General features: G+C 44.1%; 1 protein-coding gene and 1 long non-coding RNA gene across 20 annotated transcripts in view; one reads left to right on the top strand and one right to left on the bottom strand.

Annotated features, from left to right (window-relative positions):
* Nucleotides 1-15,564, top strand: part of DNAJC6 (DnaJ heat shock protein family (Hsp40) member C6) — a 135,162-nt gene extending 119,598 nt beyond the window's left edge. For all 19 annotated transcript variants that reach the window (XM_005610521.4, XM_023641943.2, XM_070268908.1 and 16 more), the window contains 6 exons: nucleotides 1,108-1,176; nucleotides 2,438-2,557; nucleotides 8,573-8,839; nucleotides 11,045-11,187; nucleotides 12,501-12,677; nucleotides 13,282-15,564. In XM_005610521.4, the coding sequence (XP_005610578.1) occupies nucleotides 1,108-1,176; nucleotides 2,438-2,557; nucleotides 8,573-8,839; nucleotides 11,045-11,187; nucleotides 12,501-12,677; nucleotides 13,282-13,383 (878 nt within the window). In that variant the 3' untranslated portion in view covers nucleotides 13,384-15,564. The remainder of the gene's footprint in view (nucleotides 1-1,107; nucleotides 1,177-2,437; nucleotides 2,558-8,572; nucleotides 8,840-11,044; nucleotides 11,188-12,500; nucleotides 12,678-13,281) is intronic.
* On the bottom strand, nucleotides 14,987-18,038 carry LOC111773628 (uncharacterized). Its single transcript, XR_002808298.2, has 2 exons — nucleotides 17,950-18,038; nucleotides 14,987-16,035 (listed from the first exon to the last, which is right to left on the bottom strand). It is a non-coding gene; the product is annotated as an uncharacterized lncRNA (long non-coding RNA).
* Nucleotides 18,039-18,765: the final 727 nt, after the last annotated feature.

Raw genomic sequence — 18,765 nt, 5'->3', positions numbered from 1 at the left:
CAATTTCCACCTCAGTTTTGATGGATTACGGTGGAAGAAGAGGAACAGGAAAGAAATAACTGTTATTGCTGATAATGGCATGTTCTTCTTAACTTAATGATGGGAAGGTACAGGCTGTCTTGGTTTGTACTCAGCAAACAAAGCAGGTAAACATAGGCTTGGTAGTGCTAATCTTGGTGACTTGATTGTTCTTTTGGTGGTGGTGGTGGGGTGTGTGTGTGTGGTGTGTCTGTTTTAAATCCCACTTGCAATGTTAGTTTAGTATTTACATTTTACTCACTGATCTTGTGGACAGAACCTAGAGGTGCTCTAGAAAGAAATTTGTTCTTATGGCATCATGTTTCTTATTTGGATCTCATAGATGCAGAAAAAACTTACTCTATCACTGTGTACTCCTCTGACAATCTGATTCTCTTTAGCTGAATGTTTCTTTTAAATTCTACATTTGGAACTTTGAGAGAGGTCAGAATGACCTATTTTAAAGCTGCAATGAGTTTGTTTTGAGTGACAATAGACACATCTCTGACACCAGCACGGTGGGTGGTATAGAGTCAGTGCCCAGTACAGGTTCTGAATGACTCATCATTCTCCATTCACGTCACAGCAGGGGAGGAAACAAAATTTCAGTTCTAAGTTGATCATTCCTCTCATACACTTGATAATGCCAACCTAAGGTGAACTGAATTTAAGTTTCTTTTCACCTTTTCTTATTCTCCACTGACTTTGTGTTAAGTGTAGAGATGGGACACACAAAGATGAATAAGATAGTTCTTGCCTTCAGGGAACTCACAGTTTAGCAGAGATACACATATGCACAGTTATAATTCACAGTGTGTGGCTATTGAGGTCAAAGAAAGGACAGCTAAAGAAGGCACAGAGACAAACAGTATATGGCTTCCTCCAGCCCTCATGTAAGTACTAACCATAGGTGGAGGCACAAACATCAATGTTGCAGAGGTGGCGAGAGCGCAGAGGGAGAGACGAATCAGTTGGGACCTTGGTAGGCCATGCAGGCTTCAGGGAAGGGATGGCACATTCCTGGGTGATCTCAGAAAATTGGGCTCTGAGCTCTCTTGTCCTGATTCTTTTTCTTCTCCCCATTTGCAGCTTCCAGTACACCTGCTGTGAACATTCAGCCAGATGTTTCGGGAGGTTGGGACTGGCATACTAAACCAGGTAAAGGTCGGCAGGTTAATTTTGTGCACCTTTAACCAACTGGTAAAGCATAGCCTTCACCCAAGATGAAGTGAGTCCTTACAGAGGATTACAGCCCACCTGCGGAATTTCCTAAAGACCCACATTCTGGCGGAGCTTTCCACATTGCCCACGATGACATATTATATGTTATTTAACTTTTCTAAGTCTCATTTGCTAATCTGATGTCTTGACAATAGAATTAGACACATCTGGGTATATATCTCAGTCAATCACTTAGAATCTCTCGGATTTTTTACACGTCTAAACATCAGTTTTTTATCCGTAAAGTGGGGTTCATACTTCTTTTTTTTTTTTTTTATTAGTTTTTTTTTTGTTTTTTGTTTTTTTTTAAAGATTTTATTTTTTCCTTTTTCTCCCCAAAGCCCCCCGGTACATAGTTTTATATTCTTTGTTGTGGGTCCTTCTAGTTGTGTCATGTGGGACGCTGCCTCAGCGTGGTTTGATGAGCAGTGCCATGTCCGTGCCCAGGATTCGAACCAACGAAACGCTGGGCCGCCTACAGCGGAGCGCACAGACTTAACCACTCGGCCACGGGGCCAGCCCCTGGGGTTCATACTTCTTACCCCACACAATTGTATAAGTTTAAGTGAAGTAACTTATATGAAAATTTCTGGCATAGAGTAGGTGCTGGATAATCTGAATACTCTTCTTTCTTCACAGAGCACTTGTTCAGGGCTGGATTTCTGTGTGATAAATAAGCTCTCTTCCTTGTGGCTAGTATGGTATTTCTTGAGAGCCATCTTGTGTGATGGTGTTCCCAATGCTGTGCAAGTTACACACACACACACACACACACACACACACACAGTGTGCTTATCACAGCAACTTTCTGGAGCAGTAGTTGTTTCCTTTTTTAACAAGTGAGAAATTGTTGAAGCTCGATTTGCCCAAGGTCACTGAGCCAGGAAGTAGCTGAGCCCGAATTCAGATCCAGGCCTGACTCCAAATCCTAGAGGAAAGAATGGAGTCAGGTGACATGAGAGGTGAACACCAGACGTGATAGTTCATATGTGTCCAGGAAACGACATATGCCTTCTCAGTTCCCTGCCCCTGCTCCAGGCCACTATTCACTTGAGTCAGAGAAATAAGATGTAGCAACTTTTAACGTATTTCCCGATTTGCCCTCAGAGACAAGATGAGCAGTAGCTCTGGATTTCTGAGTTTCGGAATTCAGCCTTGGACCACTAACTCGTTTTCAATGATCTTCTTTCCTTTTCAGGAGGTTTTGGGATGGGAAGCAAGTCAGCTGCCACCAGCCCAACGGGGTCCTCGCATGGCACTCCCACCCATCAGAGCAAACCCCAGACTCTGGATCCTTTTGCTGACCTTGGGACATTAGGTACAAACTTAGTAGGTTAAGACATAAACAACATTTGCTTATGGGGTACAAAACCTCCAATCTAAATCTTTGGTGTGAATGAGCAAGTCTTGTTACCTGGGACCTAAAATCATGTGTATTCTTTTTTTTTTTTTTTTCCTTTTTCTCCCCAAAGCCCCCCGGTACATAGTTGTATATCCTTCGTTGTGGGTCCTTCTAGTTGTGGCATGTGGGACGCTGCCTCAGCGTGGTTTGATGAGCAGTGCCGTGTCCGCGCCCAGGATTCGAACCAACGAAACACTGGGCCGCCTGCAGCGGAGCGCGCGAACTTAACCACTCGGCCACGGGGCCAGCCCCCTAAAATCATGTGTATTCTTAAGCTATGTTATAAAACCTCACATCGGCTTTAAAGGAATGGAAACAGACTTCAAATATCGGGTTGGAAATAACCCCAATCAATCCGTTTCTCTGATGCCTAATTTTGGATTAGCGTAAATAAAGTTAGAACTTCCAGAACAACAGAGTTCGGCTGCAGCAAAGGCAACGCAGGTGTGGGGGAATGAGGCTGGTCAGACAGATGTGTGCCACGTGGGGCCAGCCGTGCATGGGTCTCCCTGGCATGTCACCAGGGAGATCCTCACATGAATCCCTCTTCCCTGCCCTGTCCGGCACTCTCTGGTCAGTTTGTAAAATTCCATACAGAAAATAGACTTTCTGTAGTGTATTTCCAAAGTGTTTTTCATCATATGTTGGTCATTGTTACAGGATAAGTGTTCCATGAGCAAGGAATTTTGGAAACACTGGGTTCAGTGCACTTTGCTGCAAAAACTTCTGAGAATCAGTGTTCGTGGTGATGCTCCCCAAAAGGGATGTAGTATGCAGGGTTCTCAAACTGCTTTACCAAGGAACCCCTTTTCAAGGAGTAGTTCAAGGACTAGCACTTCTTAAACTCTTCTTCCTCTTTTTTCCTCCCTCCTCTGGGCAGTGCAGAGTTGTTAAAGAAGGGTGGGCTAGCCCTGCCACAAAGTTTGGCATCGGCCATGTAGGTAGTTTAGGTTCTCAGAAAGCCCTCCCGAGGCATTTGGAGCAGGGAATGAGAGCATGGCTACTGTTAATAGTGTCAGAATCTTGACCTTCCATTGTATAATCTTTAGACATTTTTTTCTTTTAAGAACTCTCGAGTTTTTTCCTGTTCTTTGTATCTTTCTTTCTTTTTTTTGGTGAGGAAGATTTGCCCTGAGCTAACATCTGTTGCCAATCTTCCTCTATTTTTTTTTTTTTGGCTTGAGGAAGATTAGCTCTGAGCTAACATCTGTGCCAATATTCCTCTATTTTGTATGTGGGAGGCCTCTACAGCATGGCTGATGAATGGAGTAGGTCCGTGCTTGGGATGCGAACCCGAGAACCCAGGCCGCTGAAGCAGAGTGCCCAGAACTTTAACCACTTGGCCATGGGGCCAGTCCCCCATTCTTTGTATCTTAATGTAAGCTTCAAATTTTAAAATAATAGCATCAGTTGAAATTCTGCTTCAAATAAAATCTCATTCATTGTTCATTTTTTATCCATTTATTCTTTCCACAACTATTTACTAAATGCCTTCTATGTGCGAACTGTTTTGATAAAAAACAACCAACCACCCAAACAAAACCAAAACAAAATTCCTGCCTCCCTAAAGCTTATGTTCTAGAGGGAAAAACAAATAGTAAACGAATAAATATATAATATGCTGTCAAATAGTAAAAACAACAATCACTGTTTCCTGGAGGTTTCCCTGTGTGTCGGGGACTATTTTAGGTGCTTTACAGATATCGTTTCATTCACTCCTCCCAATAATCTTTTGAAGTAGGGACTCTTATAACCCTCATTGTGCAGATGAGGTAAACTGGGGCACAAAATGTTAGACACGCCCCAGTCACAGGTTTCAACACTGCGAAGGCTGGCTCTGGAGCTTGCACACGTCACTCTGTGCAGATGCTGTGGAAGACCAGGCAGAGAAGTGATGGTGAGCGATGGGGGTGGGGGTGTTGTTGTAGAGAGCAAGTGGTCAGGAAGGCCTCTCTGAAGAGCTGGCCTTTAGAGGAAGTTCTTTTTTAAAATCCAGCGTCACATCTGGCACTTAGTTGTCCTGTCCTTTTAGTCACTTTAATCTGGAACCATTTTTAGCCTTTCTTTGCCTTTCATGACATTGATACTTGACGGGTACAGGCCAGTTTAAAATGTCTCCATTTGTTAATTTTGATCACTTGATTAAGGTGATGTCTGCCAGTTTTCTTCATTGTAAAGTTACCATTTTTCCCTTTGTAATTAATGAGTAATCTAGGGGAGAGAATTTGAGACTATCCTATTTGAGAATATCCTGTTCTTCATCTGACTTTTCCCTGCTGGGTTTAGCATTCATTAATGATTCCTTCCTGAAACAGTCATTACTATGATATTTGCAAAATTGTGATTTTTCTGATTCTGTCCTGCTTTCTACGTATATTAATTGGCATTTCACTATAAGGAAGAATCTCTTCTCTCTCTCTCATCAGAGTGGACTAATGGATTTTACTTTTGATTCAGTGGGTTATCATCCATTACTGTCGTTATTTCCTTTAATGTTCATGTTGTCCTAGATTTTTAAAAATTTTTTAAATTTTTTCTTTTTGGTAAGGAAGATAGTCCCTGAGCTAACACCTGTGCCAGGCTTCCTCTATTTTGTATGTGGGACGCCACCACAGCATGGCTTGATGAGTGGTGTGTAGGTCTGCTCTCAGGATCTGAACCAGCAAACCCAGGGCCAGTGAAGTGGAGTGTGCAAACCCAACCACTAAGCCACCAGGCCAGCCTCTTAGATTTGGCTTTTGAAAGCCCCTTTGTTCTGACTTCTATGCCCTTTTCACTTGATTCCATCATGTTTTGAGAACTTTATTTATGGCACAAGATGTTCTTGGCTTGTCTTAAAATGTTTACACCCCAGTCCTGGAATCAGTCATTGTCCGAGGAATCCTCATTCCTTTCTAGGGGGAATGAAACCAAAATCTGTGCATTGTGATCATTGGTACTGGGGTGGGTGCCACTGCTCTACCTTTCAGGAGCTAGAGATGGGAGATGAGTGGGTGTAAATATCTATAATTCCATCCAGTACCGCAGGGTTCTTCCTTGCCTTCCACTATTTTGTACGTGTATCTTCTATTTCCCTGGATCCCAACAACATTAATAGACAACAAATATACTTTCAGAATAGCTACACTTGTATCACTACAACAGCAAATCTAGGTGGAATTCAAGAGTCCTTTGTCATTTTTGAAATGCAGTCATTCTTAAAACTGCTGGGAAAACTGGTTTTCTAAATTTCCCCGTTTTTCAAGTCACATAACTTAGGAGAGTTAAGTGACTTTCCTAAAGCCACACAGTGAAGGTGTATGAGCAGGAGCTGCAGCCTAAAGTGTTTGACTCCTAGGCAGTTGCTTTAGTTTAATTTGTAAATTAAACTTCCAGATTGCATAGCTGCAATTCAGCAAAGACAAACGACAGCATCCTTCTCCGTAAGGCATTTTCACGTTGAACAACCCTGGTACCAACAGCAGCGTCCACGATACACTAGTTCCTCCCACGGACACTCTGACTTAATTGGTCTGGCTGCGGCTTGAGCACAGGGAGTTTAAAAGCTTCTCAGGTGTTGCTAGTGCACAGTCAAGGTCGACAGCCGCTGCTTTAGCTTTTAAGGAGGATGGCAGTGGCCTCTGGGTTTTGCTACTGCTTTGTATTTCTGTCAGTTCTCTGCTTCAGTGGCATTAAAAATTAGAATTGCTGAAAATGGGTGGAAAATATTCTGCAAGGGCAGACTTCAGAAAGTCCTGCAACGCTGATGAGCCCCTTGAGAGAAGAGGCAGCGTCTGCCTCTTCGCCACTGGGCCTACAGCCTGGCGTGTAGGAGACGTTCAACGGTGTTCCATCAATGAACGAATAAATGACAGTGCGATGGGAATATGGAAGGTTTTTAAAAATCCTTTAAGCTTTTCTCTATTGACTGAATTTTTAAATAATAAACATATGTATATTCAGAAGGAAGATAGTAAATATCCTTAAAGTGTAAAATGAAATCCCAGTGCAGAACGACTGCCCACCTTAGTGCATGCTGATGTGCTGTTGGCAGGAGGGCCCAGGGGCTCGTGAGAGAGGCTCCATGCTCTGAGTACGGCTGCCAGGGGGCGGAGCCAAGCTTCAGAGTACAAACAGGATCCCTCTTACCAAGTAGTTATTGAGCCTTATCTGTACCAGTGTGTTTTGAGCACGTGAACTTGCATTATTTTAGAGTATATAATGCATCTTAATTCGCTTCATTCAGGGTTAGTGAAGCACTTTCCTATGACCTGTGTCTTTATGGTCTACCTGTGATGTAGGCAGCGTTCTGATTTCACAGATGAGGACATTGAGGCTCAAGGAGGCCAAGCCTTTTGCCAATCTTGAGAAAAGCAAGGATTCTTTGTTGACTGTTTTCTGCTGTGTTCCCAGCACCTGGCACGGTGTCTGGCACATAGCAGATGCTCAAGAAACACTGATAGATGAATGAATAAGTGAACACATGCAGGATTGAATGAATGATAGAGCTGAGACTCCAGCTCAGATTGATTCCAAGTCCTGTGGCCGTAATGCAACAGCCCCAGTGGGAAGGGAAAGAGGGTCCCAGATGAGAATAGAAGGAATGTCTACAGAAGGAAGAGACAGTAAATAGGGGTGAGTTGTAGTGAAAGGCTTAGCGATCTGGGGAGGAATTAGGGATTCTAGGTACAACAAATGAGTATGACAGTTGGAGGTGGGGTGCCTGTGATCAAGTCCCAGCTCCCTTATCTACCTGTGTGATCATAAGCATGTCAGTAAACCTCTCTGAGCCTTGATTGCCTCATCTGTAAAGCGGGGCCAATGATACTACCTGCGTCCTGAGAGTGTTGCATAGATTGGAGGCAGTAACATACATGAACACCTTGTGTAAATTCTGAAGCACTCTAGAAATGTTACTTATTTTATTAGCACTGTTAGTTTGGGTTTGGTGCATGAAAGGGCCTCTGGAGACCATCACATTCAGTTTCTCCTTTTACCTTTTTAAACATAAGCCACAGCTGGGCTTCATATTTTGGAAACAGCCCAGAATGCCTGCAGTGAGTACTTACAAGTTAGATTATGAAATCAGGATTCTATTTAAATTCCTGGCATAAAGTAATATATATATATATATATATTTTTTTTTTTTTTGAGGAAGATTAGCCCTGAGCTAACATCTGCTGCCAATCTTCCTGTTTTTGCTGAGGAAGACTGGCCCTGAGCTAACATCCATGCCCATCTTCCTCTACTTTATATGTGGGACGCCTGCCACAGCATGGCTTGATGAGCAGAGTGTAGGTCCACACCCGGGATCCAAACCAGCGAACCCTGGGCTGCTGAAGCGGAACGTGTGATCTTAACTGTTGCACCACTGGGCTAGCCCCAGTAATATCATTTTTTAAAGCTTGAGTAAGGTCCTTTGCTGTGTTCAGAGTTGTCAGTGTCGGCTGTGTTTACTCTCCTGCAAGGAGATGCACATAGTGTGAAACTGAAACCTACTTGTGAAATTTCAGAAACATCTTTGTTTATTCTTGGCTACTAACCATGCTTGTATTTATAGCAAGGATTAATCCCCATATCTGAAGTTGAAGTAGCACCTTAATGAGTGACCGTATTCTGTTTTAGTCCCTGTGTTTGCCATTTGAAACAGTATCTGCTTAGAAGGTGGGAAGGAGGGGAGGGATGGCACAGTGGCACTGGCTTGGACTCAAAGACTTGGAGTCAAGTCCCAGTTCTGCCACTTGCTGGCTGTGTGACTTGGGGAAAATCACTTAACTGCTCTGAGCTGCAGTTTGTTCATCTGAAGCAAAGATGAGGCTATTAAAACATACCTTAAAAAGGCACTAAATGTCACTAAATGTCCACTAAAGTCATTGCAAATGATCCCTTGGGACATAAAAGTCAGAGGCTACTCACACGAGCCTTGCCTGCCTTCTCCCTTTTTCTCTGTAGGTAGTTCTTCATTTGCCAGCAAACCCACCACACCAACTGGACTGGGCGGGGGGTTCCCACCTCTCAGCTCACCACAGAAAGCGTCTCCCCAGCCCTTGGGGGGCGGCTGGCAGCAGGGGGGCGGCTACAGCTGGCAGCAGACACCACCGTCAAGGCCGCAGCCCAGCATGGTGCACTCCTCTCCCCAGAACCGCCCCAACTACAACGTGAGCTTCTCAGCCGTGCCTGGGGGCCAGAACGAGCGTGGGAAGGGAGCAGCTCACTTGGGTAAGGACGAGTGTGCGGAGCCGGGCTGTGGGGGCCCCGTGTTGTCATAAATATGTGTACATAATATGTGTATGTGTATGTGAAGAAGAGACAGAAAGCGATTCCCATAGTTTCCGAGGCTGTCTTCCAGTTGGAGAGATGCAGCACGGTCCCCACCTCCAGCTCTGTGCCCGGAGCACCTGGGTTCACCATGCTCTTAACACTTGTCATGTTGTTCTGCGACTGCGGGCTCACTCGTCCGTCTCTCCATGCTGAGACCAGGCGGAGGGCAGCAGCTGGGTCTTTTCTACCACCTTATCCTTAGCACCCAGCATAGTGCTTGGCACGTAGTAGGCACTAAATGAAGATGGAATGGATGCGAGTGGAGGGGCAGGGGGCTCTGAAGCTGTTATCCCTTTGGAAGAGGGGTAGACAAGAAGGGTGGGAACCTCTCAAGCATTTGCTCTGGTCCCGACTGGAAGAGTGTCTTGGGCATTCGGTCTTCCTTATGCTCTGGTTGGTGGATGTTCCTGAGATCATTGGGTTTCCTTTGCTGGTTTTTTCCTCTTTTCTGAGAAGAAAGTTAAAACTACACAAAATGGGCCAACAGGTAAGGCTGGAGGATACTCTGAATGGGATTCCTTTTTTTTTTTTATGAATAGGAGTCTTGATGAGTCAAAAATAACATCTTTTGCATAGCAGGGCTGGTTAAATTTGAGTTTGTGAAAAGGCCTGTTATGATACATTTACATTCCAACTGTTTGATGATACCCGAGAATGAAATACACAGGAACGTGATGAGGAAACAGGCTTTCTGTCTATGGAACGTGGAACAGGATATGCTTCGACTTTTCCTCGTAGCAGGAGCTGACATTTGTGGAGTGCTCGCGTTATGTCAGGTGTTATTCTGAGCAGTTCTCACGTATTATTATATAATCTTCAAAACCAGCCCCATGTTGTAGTTGAGGAATCGATGGCAGAGATTGATAAAGTAGTTTCATAAATTCATACAGCTGGTAAGCAGACCCAGGCCATCTGGCTCCAGGACCCCTGCTCCTAAGGGCCACACCCTCCTGGCTGTCACAGGGGCCTTCTCGCAATGCCAGCATGACAGGGACTTCTGTTGGGAATACGGAGCCTCACGTTGGTCTTTGGTTAGCAGTGGATATTGCTTGAACAGTTCCATAGTCATGTGGCTTCCTTTCCATTTTTACTGTGAGTGGATGTGGGGCAGGTGTCTTCCTCAGCAAATATTAATGGAGCATCTTCAGTGTAGAAAACCTTGAGGATGCGGCAGTGAACAGGACAGACAAAACCCCTCGTCTCAGAGCACTTACATTTTAGTGTGTGCAAGTGCAAGTGTGTGTACAGAGCACCTGACATACAGAGATGGCAAATGGGTTTCCATTCAGACACCAACTCTGGTCGATGGGCATTGACTGCAGGACCTGCTGCGTTTTGGTTCATTGAACAAACATTGAAATAGCCGGGCACTGTTCTGAGCACTTTAGAGTGTTAACGTCGATTCTCACAACAACCCTGTGAGGTAAGAAGGATTATTAACACCATCCCTGTTTTTCAGATGAGGAAATTGAGGCATGAAGATGATAAGTAACTCGCCCCAAGGGAGCAATGCTAATAAGGGGCACAGCTGGAATTCCCACCTGGGGAGTCCGTCCCCTGAGTCTTTGCCACCATGCTAGGCTGCCTCTCCAAACAGACTGAGACACACTGTGAGGCCACAACCAGACTTGGAGCAAAAGAACATATGACTGACTAGGACTGACAGCTGGGTGTGAGCAGGAAAGTGGTGGCATGCATGGATTTCGAGAACCAAAACCCAGGTCTTAGTCCCATAACTGACACTAAGTAGGCGTATGACTGGGGTGGGGGCGGGGAATCATGAGTATCCTCATCTGAAAAACGTGCTACGGTGGAAAGGGAATTGCTGAATTGGATTTAGTCTAACGATCCAGCCTCGAGTTCTAGCTTTGCCATGGACGTGGTGTATGATTCTGGGCAGATCTCGTAAGTTCTCCAGACTTCATTTTCCTCATCTACAAAATGGGCATGACAGTCTCATACCCTACTCACAGGGTAAGTGTGAGGGTTAAGAGGATTAATACATGTGAAAGCCCCTCGAAAACTCTAAGTATTATGAGATAATAGTGTGATATTATGTTTAAGAGTAAAGACTGTAATGATTTTTCAAAAATTATATTGCAGAAGGGAAACAAAAAGCAGCTGATTTTGAAGACCTTCTTTCTGGTCAAGGTTTCAATGCACACAAAGACAAAAAGGGGCCTCGAACAATCGCTGAGATGAGAAAGGAAGAAATGGCTAAGGAAATGGATCCTGAGAAGTTAAAGGTGAGTGAGCCCCTGAGCTAGCTTGCTTTTCCGGTAGGACAAGGTCATCTGACAAGGTCGTGCGTGTGAGCCAGCAGCGTCCCTGGTTCCTGGCTTCCTCACGCCTCCCCTCCACTTTTAACCAGAGCAGTTCTACTTTCATTTGTTTTTGATTCTGGGAGCCTAGGTAAGATTTGATTTTGGGGAAAAAAGTCTTTCTCTATTTTTTTAAGTTAGTTTTTTTAAGTTTGCAAACCAGCTACTCCAACCCCCTTACTTCATGGATGAGGACGTTGTGTGGACAGCTGGACCCCGGTTAGCTTAGAAGCGGAAGGGTGGCTATGCTGATGAAGTTTGAAAGGTCAAGAGACTTGGAATGCTCTCCACAGATGGGAAGGTTGAATTCCTGGGCAACAATTACTGAATATGCTGACACTGTCACAAACTGGAAGATAACTGGTAACCTGTTACCAGTTAAAGCATCTCCAGGACCAGGACCAGCACGGCCAGCCAATCTGACACACTTTGAAACAATGTCTTTCCAGACAGGTGGGAACACTGTTGAAGACAGAGCTCTTCTGAGTACAGTGAAGGGTCCTTTGCGTTTGCTTTTCACTTCATGTAATGGCATGGACGCTGTATATTCCTCTTCAAAACTTGGTGCTCCAACTTGATAACTTTTGTTTATGAGGCAAACTCACAGTTTTCTATAAAAGGAAGTCATTTATATCTTGGTCACCATGCTTGGTTATTTCGTTGGTACAGGGTATTTAATGGTTTGGGAGAGAGGCCATCATTAACGTTGACTCAACCATTCCTTCAGCACCAGAGAGGCACTTAGCTCCTGTTATGTGCTAAATGCTGATGGGCAGTTAGGAACCCTTCAACTGATTCACCTCATTTGTTCAAACTATGAAGATTCAAATGGTTGAATGAATAGTTTGAATGAATGACTATGTGGATCAATTCATTTAACATACTTTTTTGAGCTCTATTCTGTGCCAGGCAGGCTACTTGGTTCCTGAGATACTGTGATAGGTAAGAAACAGTACTTTCCTTGAGCAGCCCTGCCTAATGGCTGGGAAAGACAAATGCACAGACAGTTACCTCATCTTGGAGGTGAACAGTATGGAATTCCTGAGCAGGCTTTTGAAGGATGATGAAGAGGTCACCAGAAGGACAAGATAGGAGGTGGAGGTGGAGAAGCATTCCAGGAGAGGGAAAGCTTGGAGTATGCGGGGAGCCCCAAGTACTGTGAGGTTGCTGGGGCATCCCCCTGAAGACCTTCTGGACTCAAAAGCATTTCAATGTCTTAATTCTCCCTGCATTTACAGATTCTGGAATGGATTGAAGGCAAAGAGAGAAATATCAGAGCACTTCTCTCCACGATGCACACTGTGCTGTGGGCTGGGGAGACCAAGTGGAAGCCAGTCGGCATGGCGGACCTCGTCACGCCGGAGCAGGTGAAGAAAGTGTACAGGAAGGCGGTGCTGGTGGTGCACCCAGACAAAGTGAGTGCAGCCTGCCCTCGTGTCGCTTGTCTGCTCCTTGTTTCCTTCTTTGTGAGCATGTGTTAAAAACATCATACTTTCAATTCGCTGGTTATTAGGCCATTTATATGATAAAATAAAGTCCATGGGCTAAAATTGAGTATTTAAACAAGTAGTTATACTTTACAACGTGAGCGAAAAGAAATCAAAATATATATTACGAAGAACGGAATGGGGCTTTACTTGGCTGTAAGATTCACCACTGACTAATTTTTTGGGTCTCAAATATGAGTTTAGAAACACAGTCTATTGGAGAAAGGCTGTCAGGAACCTGTGTCCCTTGGTAGATACTTCTGGAGAATGGAGATGCACCTTTTGCTGCCCTACGCGCTCTCATTGACTTACTTGTTGGCTGATGACTACCACCGTATGAGAAATTCTAGAGAGAGGGTGTTCTGGGGAGGTTGTAGTGATTCGGCTCACACAGAGCAGGCTGTCAAAAGAGAAAAAGGCCTGATAGGAAAAAACTTCAATTACTTAGAGCCCACATATTCGCAGTGAAAAATTTAACATGAATACAATTTTGGTGTGTGGTGTCTGATGTGTGTTTTGTTTTTTTCTGTAGGCTACTGGGCAACCCTATGAACAATATGCAAAGATGATTTTCATGGAGCTCAATGATGCCTGGTCTGAATTTGAAAATCAGGGCCAGAAGCCCTTGTATTAATTCCTGAGATTTTCCATTTCTGCTGCAGACCTGTGCTGACGCTTAGTGTGTGTCACAATTCTGAGGTTTTCACAGATGAACCAAAAACTCCAGTAACATGTATCCAGTACTAAACTGTTAAATTACTCGTGAATTAATTCCTCGCTGATAAGGAGAGTGGATGTTTGTTTTCTCAAGTCAACACCATAAAAGGTCCACCGCAGGAGAGGAACGTTTAGTCAGATGACCTTGCAGAGTTACAACATTCCAGCCTGCCCTTTGCGAGCCTACTCAGCATTTTGTGGGGAAATGGAAAATAGAGGCTACCGAAGGCTTGACCCCCATCTCGTTGGCTGAGAATAGGATTAATGAGCAAGGGTTATGATAATAGGATTACATGTTGGATTTTAACTAATGTGTTTTAGATTTTCTTGGAAAGATGTAACTTGAGCAACGGCTTTACGTAGACTCCAGGAACACAACCATCAAGAGTTTTTTCAAATGGAAGTTGACCATGGTCTTTAGCATAATGCTGTACACTCTTGAGGTCAAGAGGACCCACAGATGTAAGAGAACTTGAATTATGCAAAGAATTATACTACAGTTCCAGTGGTTACCACCACCTCTTCCTGGATAAGGTAAAAATTAGCGAAAATGCTGATGAAAGAAAATAGGGACTCTGCGGATGTAGAAATCTTTAAACAGAAAGTTGGGCTGCTCCCTTCCTTTCCCTTTAGAAAGCTGTGGTTGTGTAAAGAAAAAGTCTTAATACTGTAACAACAACTCTAAACCTGATTTGAAAGAAACTTCTAATTTTGCCACAAGGCTTAAAGCTCTTCTTTGTGCTTAGCCAAGAAAATGTTCTGAGCTGGAAACAGGTGGTAAAGCAGATTGGCAGGACCTGTGTCTAATGACGACACAGCGTCCTCTAGGTTTGTGAGTGGCGGTGGGAAGAGCATAGAAGGCCACGCTGAGAACTAAGCAGACGGGCAGGTGCAGTGGCAGAGCTGTGCTCGCCTTCAGACCCAGGAGTTGGCTTTGAGGAACCAGGTTCCCCTCCCCACTGGTGAAACTGGACCCCTTGGATTATTACAGTGGGGTTTCTTGTTTTAAAAGTAGTTGGGAGCCATAGGAACAACATTCACACAGGGACATCTGTGAAAGCAAAGCAAGAATGGAACCTTTGCAGACTTCAGACTGGTCGGGTTTCGGTTTGGTGTTTTGGCTATTTCTCGTTTTGAGGGGTAAGCAGTTGTGAGCCTGTAATTTTGATAGATCTCTTTTGGCGTGCACATGCACAGTGTGCATAGTACATATATGCAAAGCAGATGGGCAAAAAGATTTCCTTACTAATTCCAAAAGGTTCATGCTCAATGTTGTGAGAAGCTTTCAAAAATTGTTTTTGAAAAGACAATCATTTTTTGTTTCTGTTTTAAGTTTCTTGTGGCAAACTGTACTGGAAAAGCAGCATGTCAAAAATACTTTATGTTCTATATAGAACGCTCTTTCTTTTTTTTTTTTTTTTTGGTTATATAGGTTCATTATTTATTTTACCTTTTACTGACAATGTGAAACTCGCAGAAAATGTTCTCCTTTTAAATATACAGCTGTAAACTGTTCAAGGTAACCATAACAAACTAGGTGTTATTTATTAACATATTATAAAATAATGTTTGATCCACTATGTGCTTGTCTTATTTAAAATTGGAATGTGAGACATGTTGCTGTGACTTGTTTTTTTCTCATTCACACTTGTAGATAGCGTGTGAGCTACAGTATATAATGATAATACTTAAAAGGATATTATGTGAATGTCACGTACATTTTGAAATGATAGAACTATATTAGCTTTGTATCATGTTTGGATAATTCATCAATGCTCACAGTTTAAAACATCATTAAACATTATGTAATTAGCAATGAGAAAGAATCTTACCTAACTTAAATTTGGGATTTCCCCCATCTCTTTTCCGGATACATTATAATTCTGGACCCCTATTTATCTCAAAACTCTTAACATACGCAGACCAACAGGTTTCTGCATTCCTTTTAAATATCTGGTTGTGACAGCTTGTTGTTGATCAGATTCACTGTTTCATTCATATTTATTGTAATATATTTTTTGTTTTGTAAATATGTTACACACAACAAAATGTGATTGGTCTAAAATATTTGTAATGTATATTAAAAGGCTCAAAAATATTTGTAGACACCTAAGTTATTTTTGTACCTGTAGGAATATAATGACAAACTTGAATTACACCTTCCAATATGATTCACTTTTAAGAAAAATTATGGGGAAAGAATATGAAAAGCATATAGTACATTTGCCGCAAAAATAATCTGACAGGATTTCTGGATTTCTGCCCTGACCACCCTTGCCACGGCACACACACACTTCTGCTCATGCGACGTGAATACTGTGTCTCAAAAAGAATCAGCATAGAAATCCTGGTCTCCTAGCTAGACTGTCCATGGATTTCCAAAGCTGCATTTGTGTGCTGAGGCAAAGGAATCAATCCTGGGAGTCTGAGCCTTTGTCACAGAAAACGGATATTGTCGGTCTTTAAGGGCAGAAGGATTGTGTTCCTTTGGGAGTGCGTGCTGCAAATCGAAAGCTTGAGAACTATTGCTGGACGGTCTCTGGAGGAACATTCCAGTCGGATCCCAGTGCTGCCGGAGAAACACCATCGTATAAGGAATGAACACAGAAGTGGCATTCCACAAACTCTTATCACAGCAATAGGACAGTGTGGAAACATCCATCGGGGAATTTAGGTCACGTCAACAGGCTTTGGTTGTTCTAAAGTTAAACCATGGTGTTTGGGTGTTGTGGTACAGCATTGGTTTGAGACCACAAGACTGGGTTTGAATCCCAGTTTTTCTATTTAAAGACTGTCACATTGGGCAAGTTTCTTAAACCCGTAAAATAGAATTCTAACAACCCTGCAATGGAGGAATTAGGGATTGTGTACCTAAATTGCCTTTCATTAAGTGGGTACTCACTAAATAGTAGTTATTGCTATTGTTACTGAGGCTAGGATTGCACTGACACCTCAGGGTGTGGGGAGTGGATGAGTTCGGCAGGAGAGGGTACCCAGTTGTCCTGCGTTTCTGCCTCCTCCGGCTGACGGAGGGCTGTGTGCATAAAATGGCAAAGATGTGTACTGTAGGTTCTGTGAAGGGAATGGCTGTGGGAGAAGAAGTGCTTGTTGAAGGTTTGGAAGGAAACTAACACTGACTGATTTCAGCAGTGTCGCATCATCCTGGCATTAACCTCCGCACTGACTGGAGAGCCAGCCCCGTGCAGCTGTGCTCCACTGCGTCTGTCTGGCTAGGTGCTATTATATGTATTCATCTTCTCATTTAATTCTCAAAAAGTTCTGAGAGGCAGGTTTTGTAAATCCTGCCTTTGGAAATGGAAGCAGGCAGAGGTTTACCCAGAGCTGGGGTGTGAGGCTGGATCTTTTCTGTAGGATAGGCAGAGATGAGACTCTATATGGTGACCTTTATTAATACTTGTTAATTCAACCAATATTTTGTGTATCTTGTATGCAAGATACTAATAGATGTGTCAGGGAAAATCAAATTAATGAATGGATTTGATTGCCCTGTTAAATCTAAGGGCCCTTATTTCTAATTTCTACGGCAGCTCCTGCTGGCTTGGTGCATAAGATCTACTGTGGGGAACAGTACACTGACTGTCTGACTGCACAGTTGAAGTGTTTGGGGCTTGATCTCAGCTTCCCTATCCTTTAGCTACTATCTGAGCCTCAGTTTCCCCATCTGTAAAATGGAGATATAATACCTAGCTCATAGTGTGAGTGAGTTGAAAGCAAGGAGAGAATACAAAAATTTATCTGGAGCAGTCCAGTGTAGTCCTGGACAGCGTAACAGAGAACGCGATCTTACACATCCAGGTAACACATGGATGCCCAGTCGGGGATGGGGTTCAGCTTCTAAGCATTTACTTTCTGGTTTTGGTGACTCTTATTCTTGATGAAAGCGGAATGGATAATTAGAAGAACAATTTTTCAGGGCAACATCTGGCAAGAGGAAAGCAGATTTTCTCAAGAGATGGTTAAAGCCTTTGGCAAGATGACAAACTTTCAAGTGTTCAGTAAACTGGAAAGGATGGCTGGTACGGGCGGGAAACTTGTTGGAGAGCAATACTGTCTCTGCATTTGTCTGGGACACTAAGCTGGGGCAAACGCCCATCCTTTTGCTTCTCACCATCTTCCAGTTTCTTACTGCTAAGCCTAAGGCACTTGGACCAGCTGTGCCTCTGAAGTAATCCCACTTTTGTCCAAAGTCATTTCCTTTCTGTGGGACCGGCCTCAGGCAAACATGGAAGGCTCCAGCAAACCCTTATATGCGGCTTTCCAGACACTTCCTGGGTGTTGGGAATGGAAAGGGGAACGGGGAGGTTTGACCCTATAGAAAATCCTCATCAATTAAGGAGACGTCTTCCTCTTGAGAGCTGCTTGGCACTACAGTAAGAGCTAAAAAGGACAGGCTTCCAGAGTTTGGTGGTAGACAGTCTCCCCTGAGGGCATTAACAGGAATTAGGAAGGACGCGATACTCACAACAGGGAAGGAGAAGTTCTCAACGACCTCGAGTTGGACTGCAGGCCAAAAGGCAAGAGTGCAGTGGCATTCTGGATCTCCAAGGGCCTGCAGAGAGCCAGGTATTAGCAAGACAAAGCTTTCAGTAAGTGTACCTTCCATCTAGGAGGAGAAATGGGAGGAGCTGGAAAAATAGACTAAACTCACAGGTGATTAGACATATGTTGAGATGATAATATGCTTGCTGTACAGTTTTGAAAAAGTAAACTGAGCGGGGATCCTGAAAGGTGGTGGGGAGAGAATTTGTACCTCTCAGGCGGCCAGGGGAACCTGGTCCCCTGCAGCCCCTTTATCTGTCAGTCCCTAGAAAACTAAGAAAAAGCAACAGAAAAGGGGCAGGCAGCACCTTAGCGTGGAGAGTTTCCCGGCTAGGAGGGGTAAGTGGCCCATAGCCCAACCTCCTCCAAAGAGCTGTGTGAAGCAGGCAAGCGACACCCACTGAGGCTCTTTCCGTTAAGGTCAAATGAAGCACTTGGACCAGATGGTTTTTAAGATCTCTTTCCGATTGTCCCCACGAAGACAAAACTCCACATTCCCGTGAGGGAAGTAAGTACAAAATGGCCCTCTGAGGTCTAAATCGGCCCTGCTCACCTGCAGCCTTTGAGGACCCAAGGTATAAAAACAATAGCCTTGGGACGCGTGCTGCATGGCCTGCGGGTTAGCACCTGGCCCGCGGGCCCGGCAGCCGGGCTGAGCCGAGGTCCCAGCCGACCAGGTGAAGGGTGGGGCGTGGGGCAGGGTCGGGGATTAGCGGAGGGCTGCCGACCTAAAACGAGG

This window comes from Equus caballus, chromosome 5, assembly GCF_041296265.1.
Source record: "Equus caballus isolate H_3958 breed thoroughbred chromosome 5, TB-T2T, whole genome shotgun sequence".
NCBI classification, from domain to species: domain Eukaryota; kingdom Metazoa; phylum Chordata; class Mammalia; order Perissodactyla; family Equidae; genus Equus; species Equus caballus.
The sequence above is the reverse complement of the archived record's forward strand: the minus strand, read 5'-3'. Positions and strand labels throughout refer to the sequence as shown.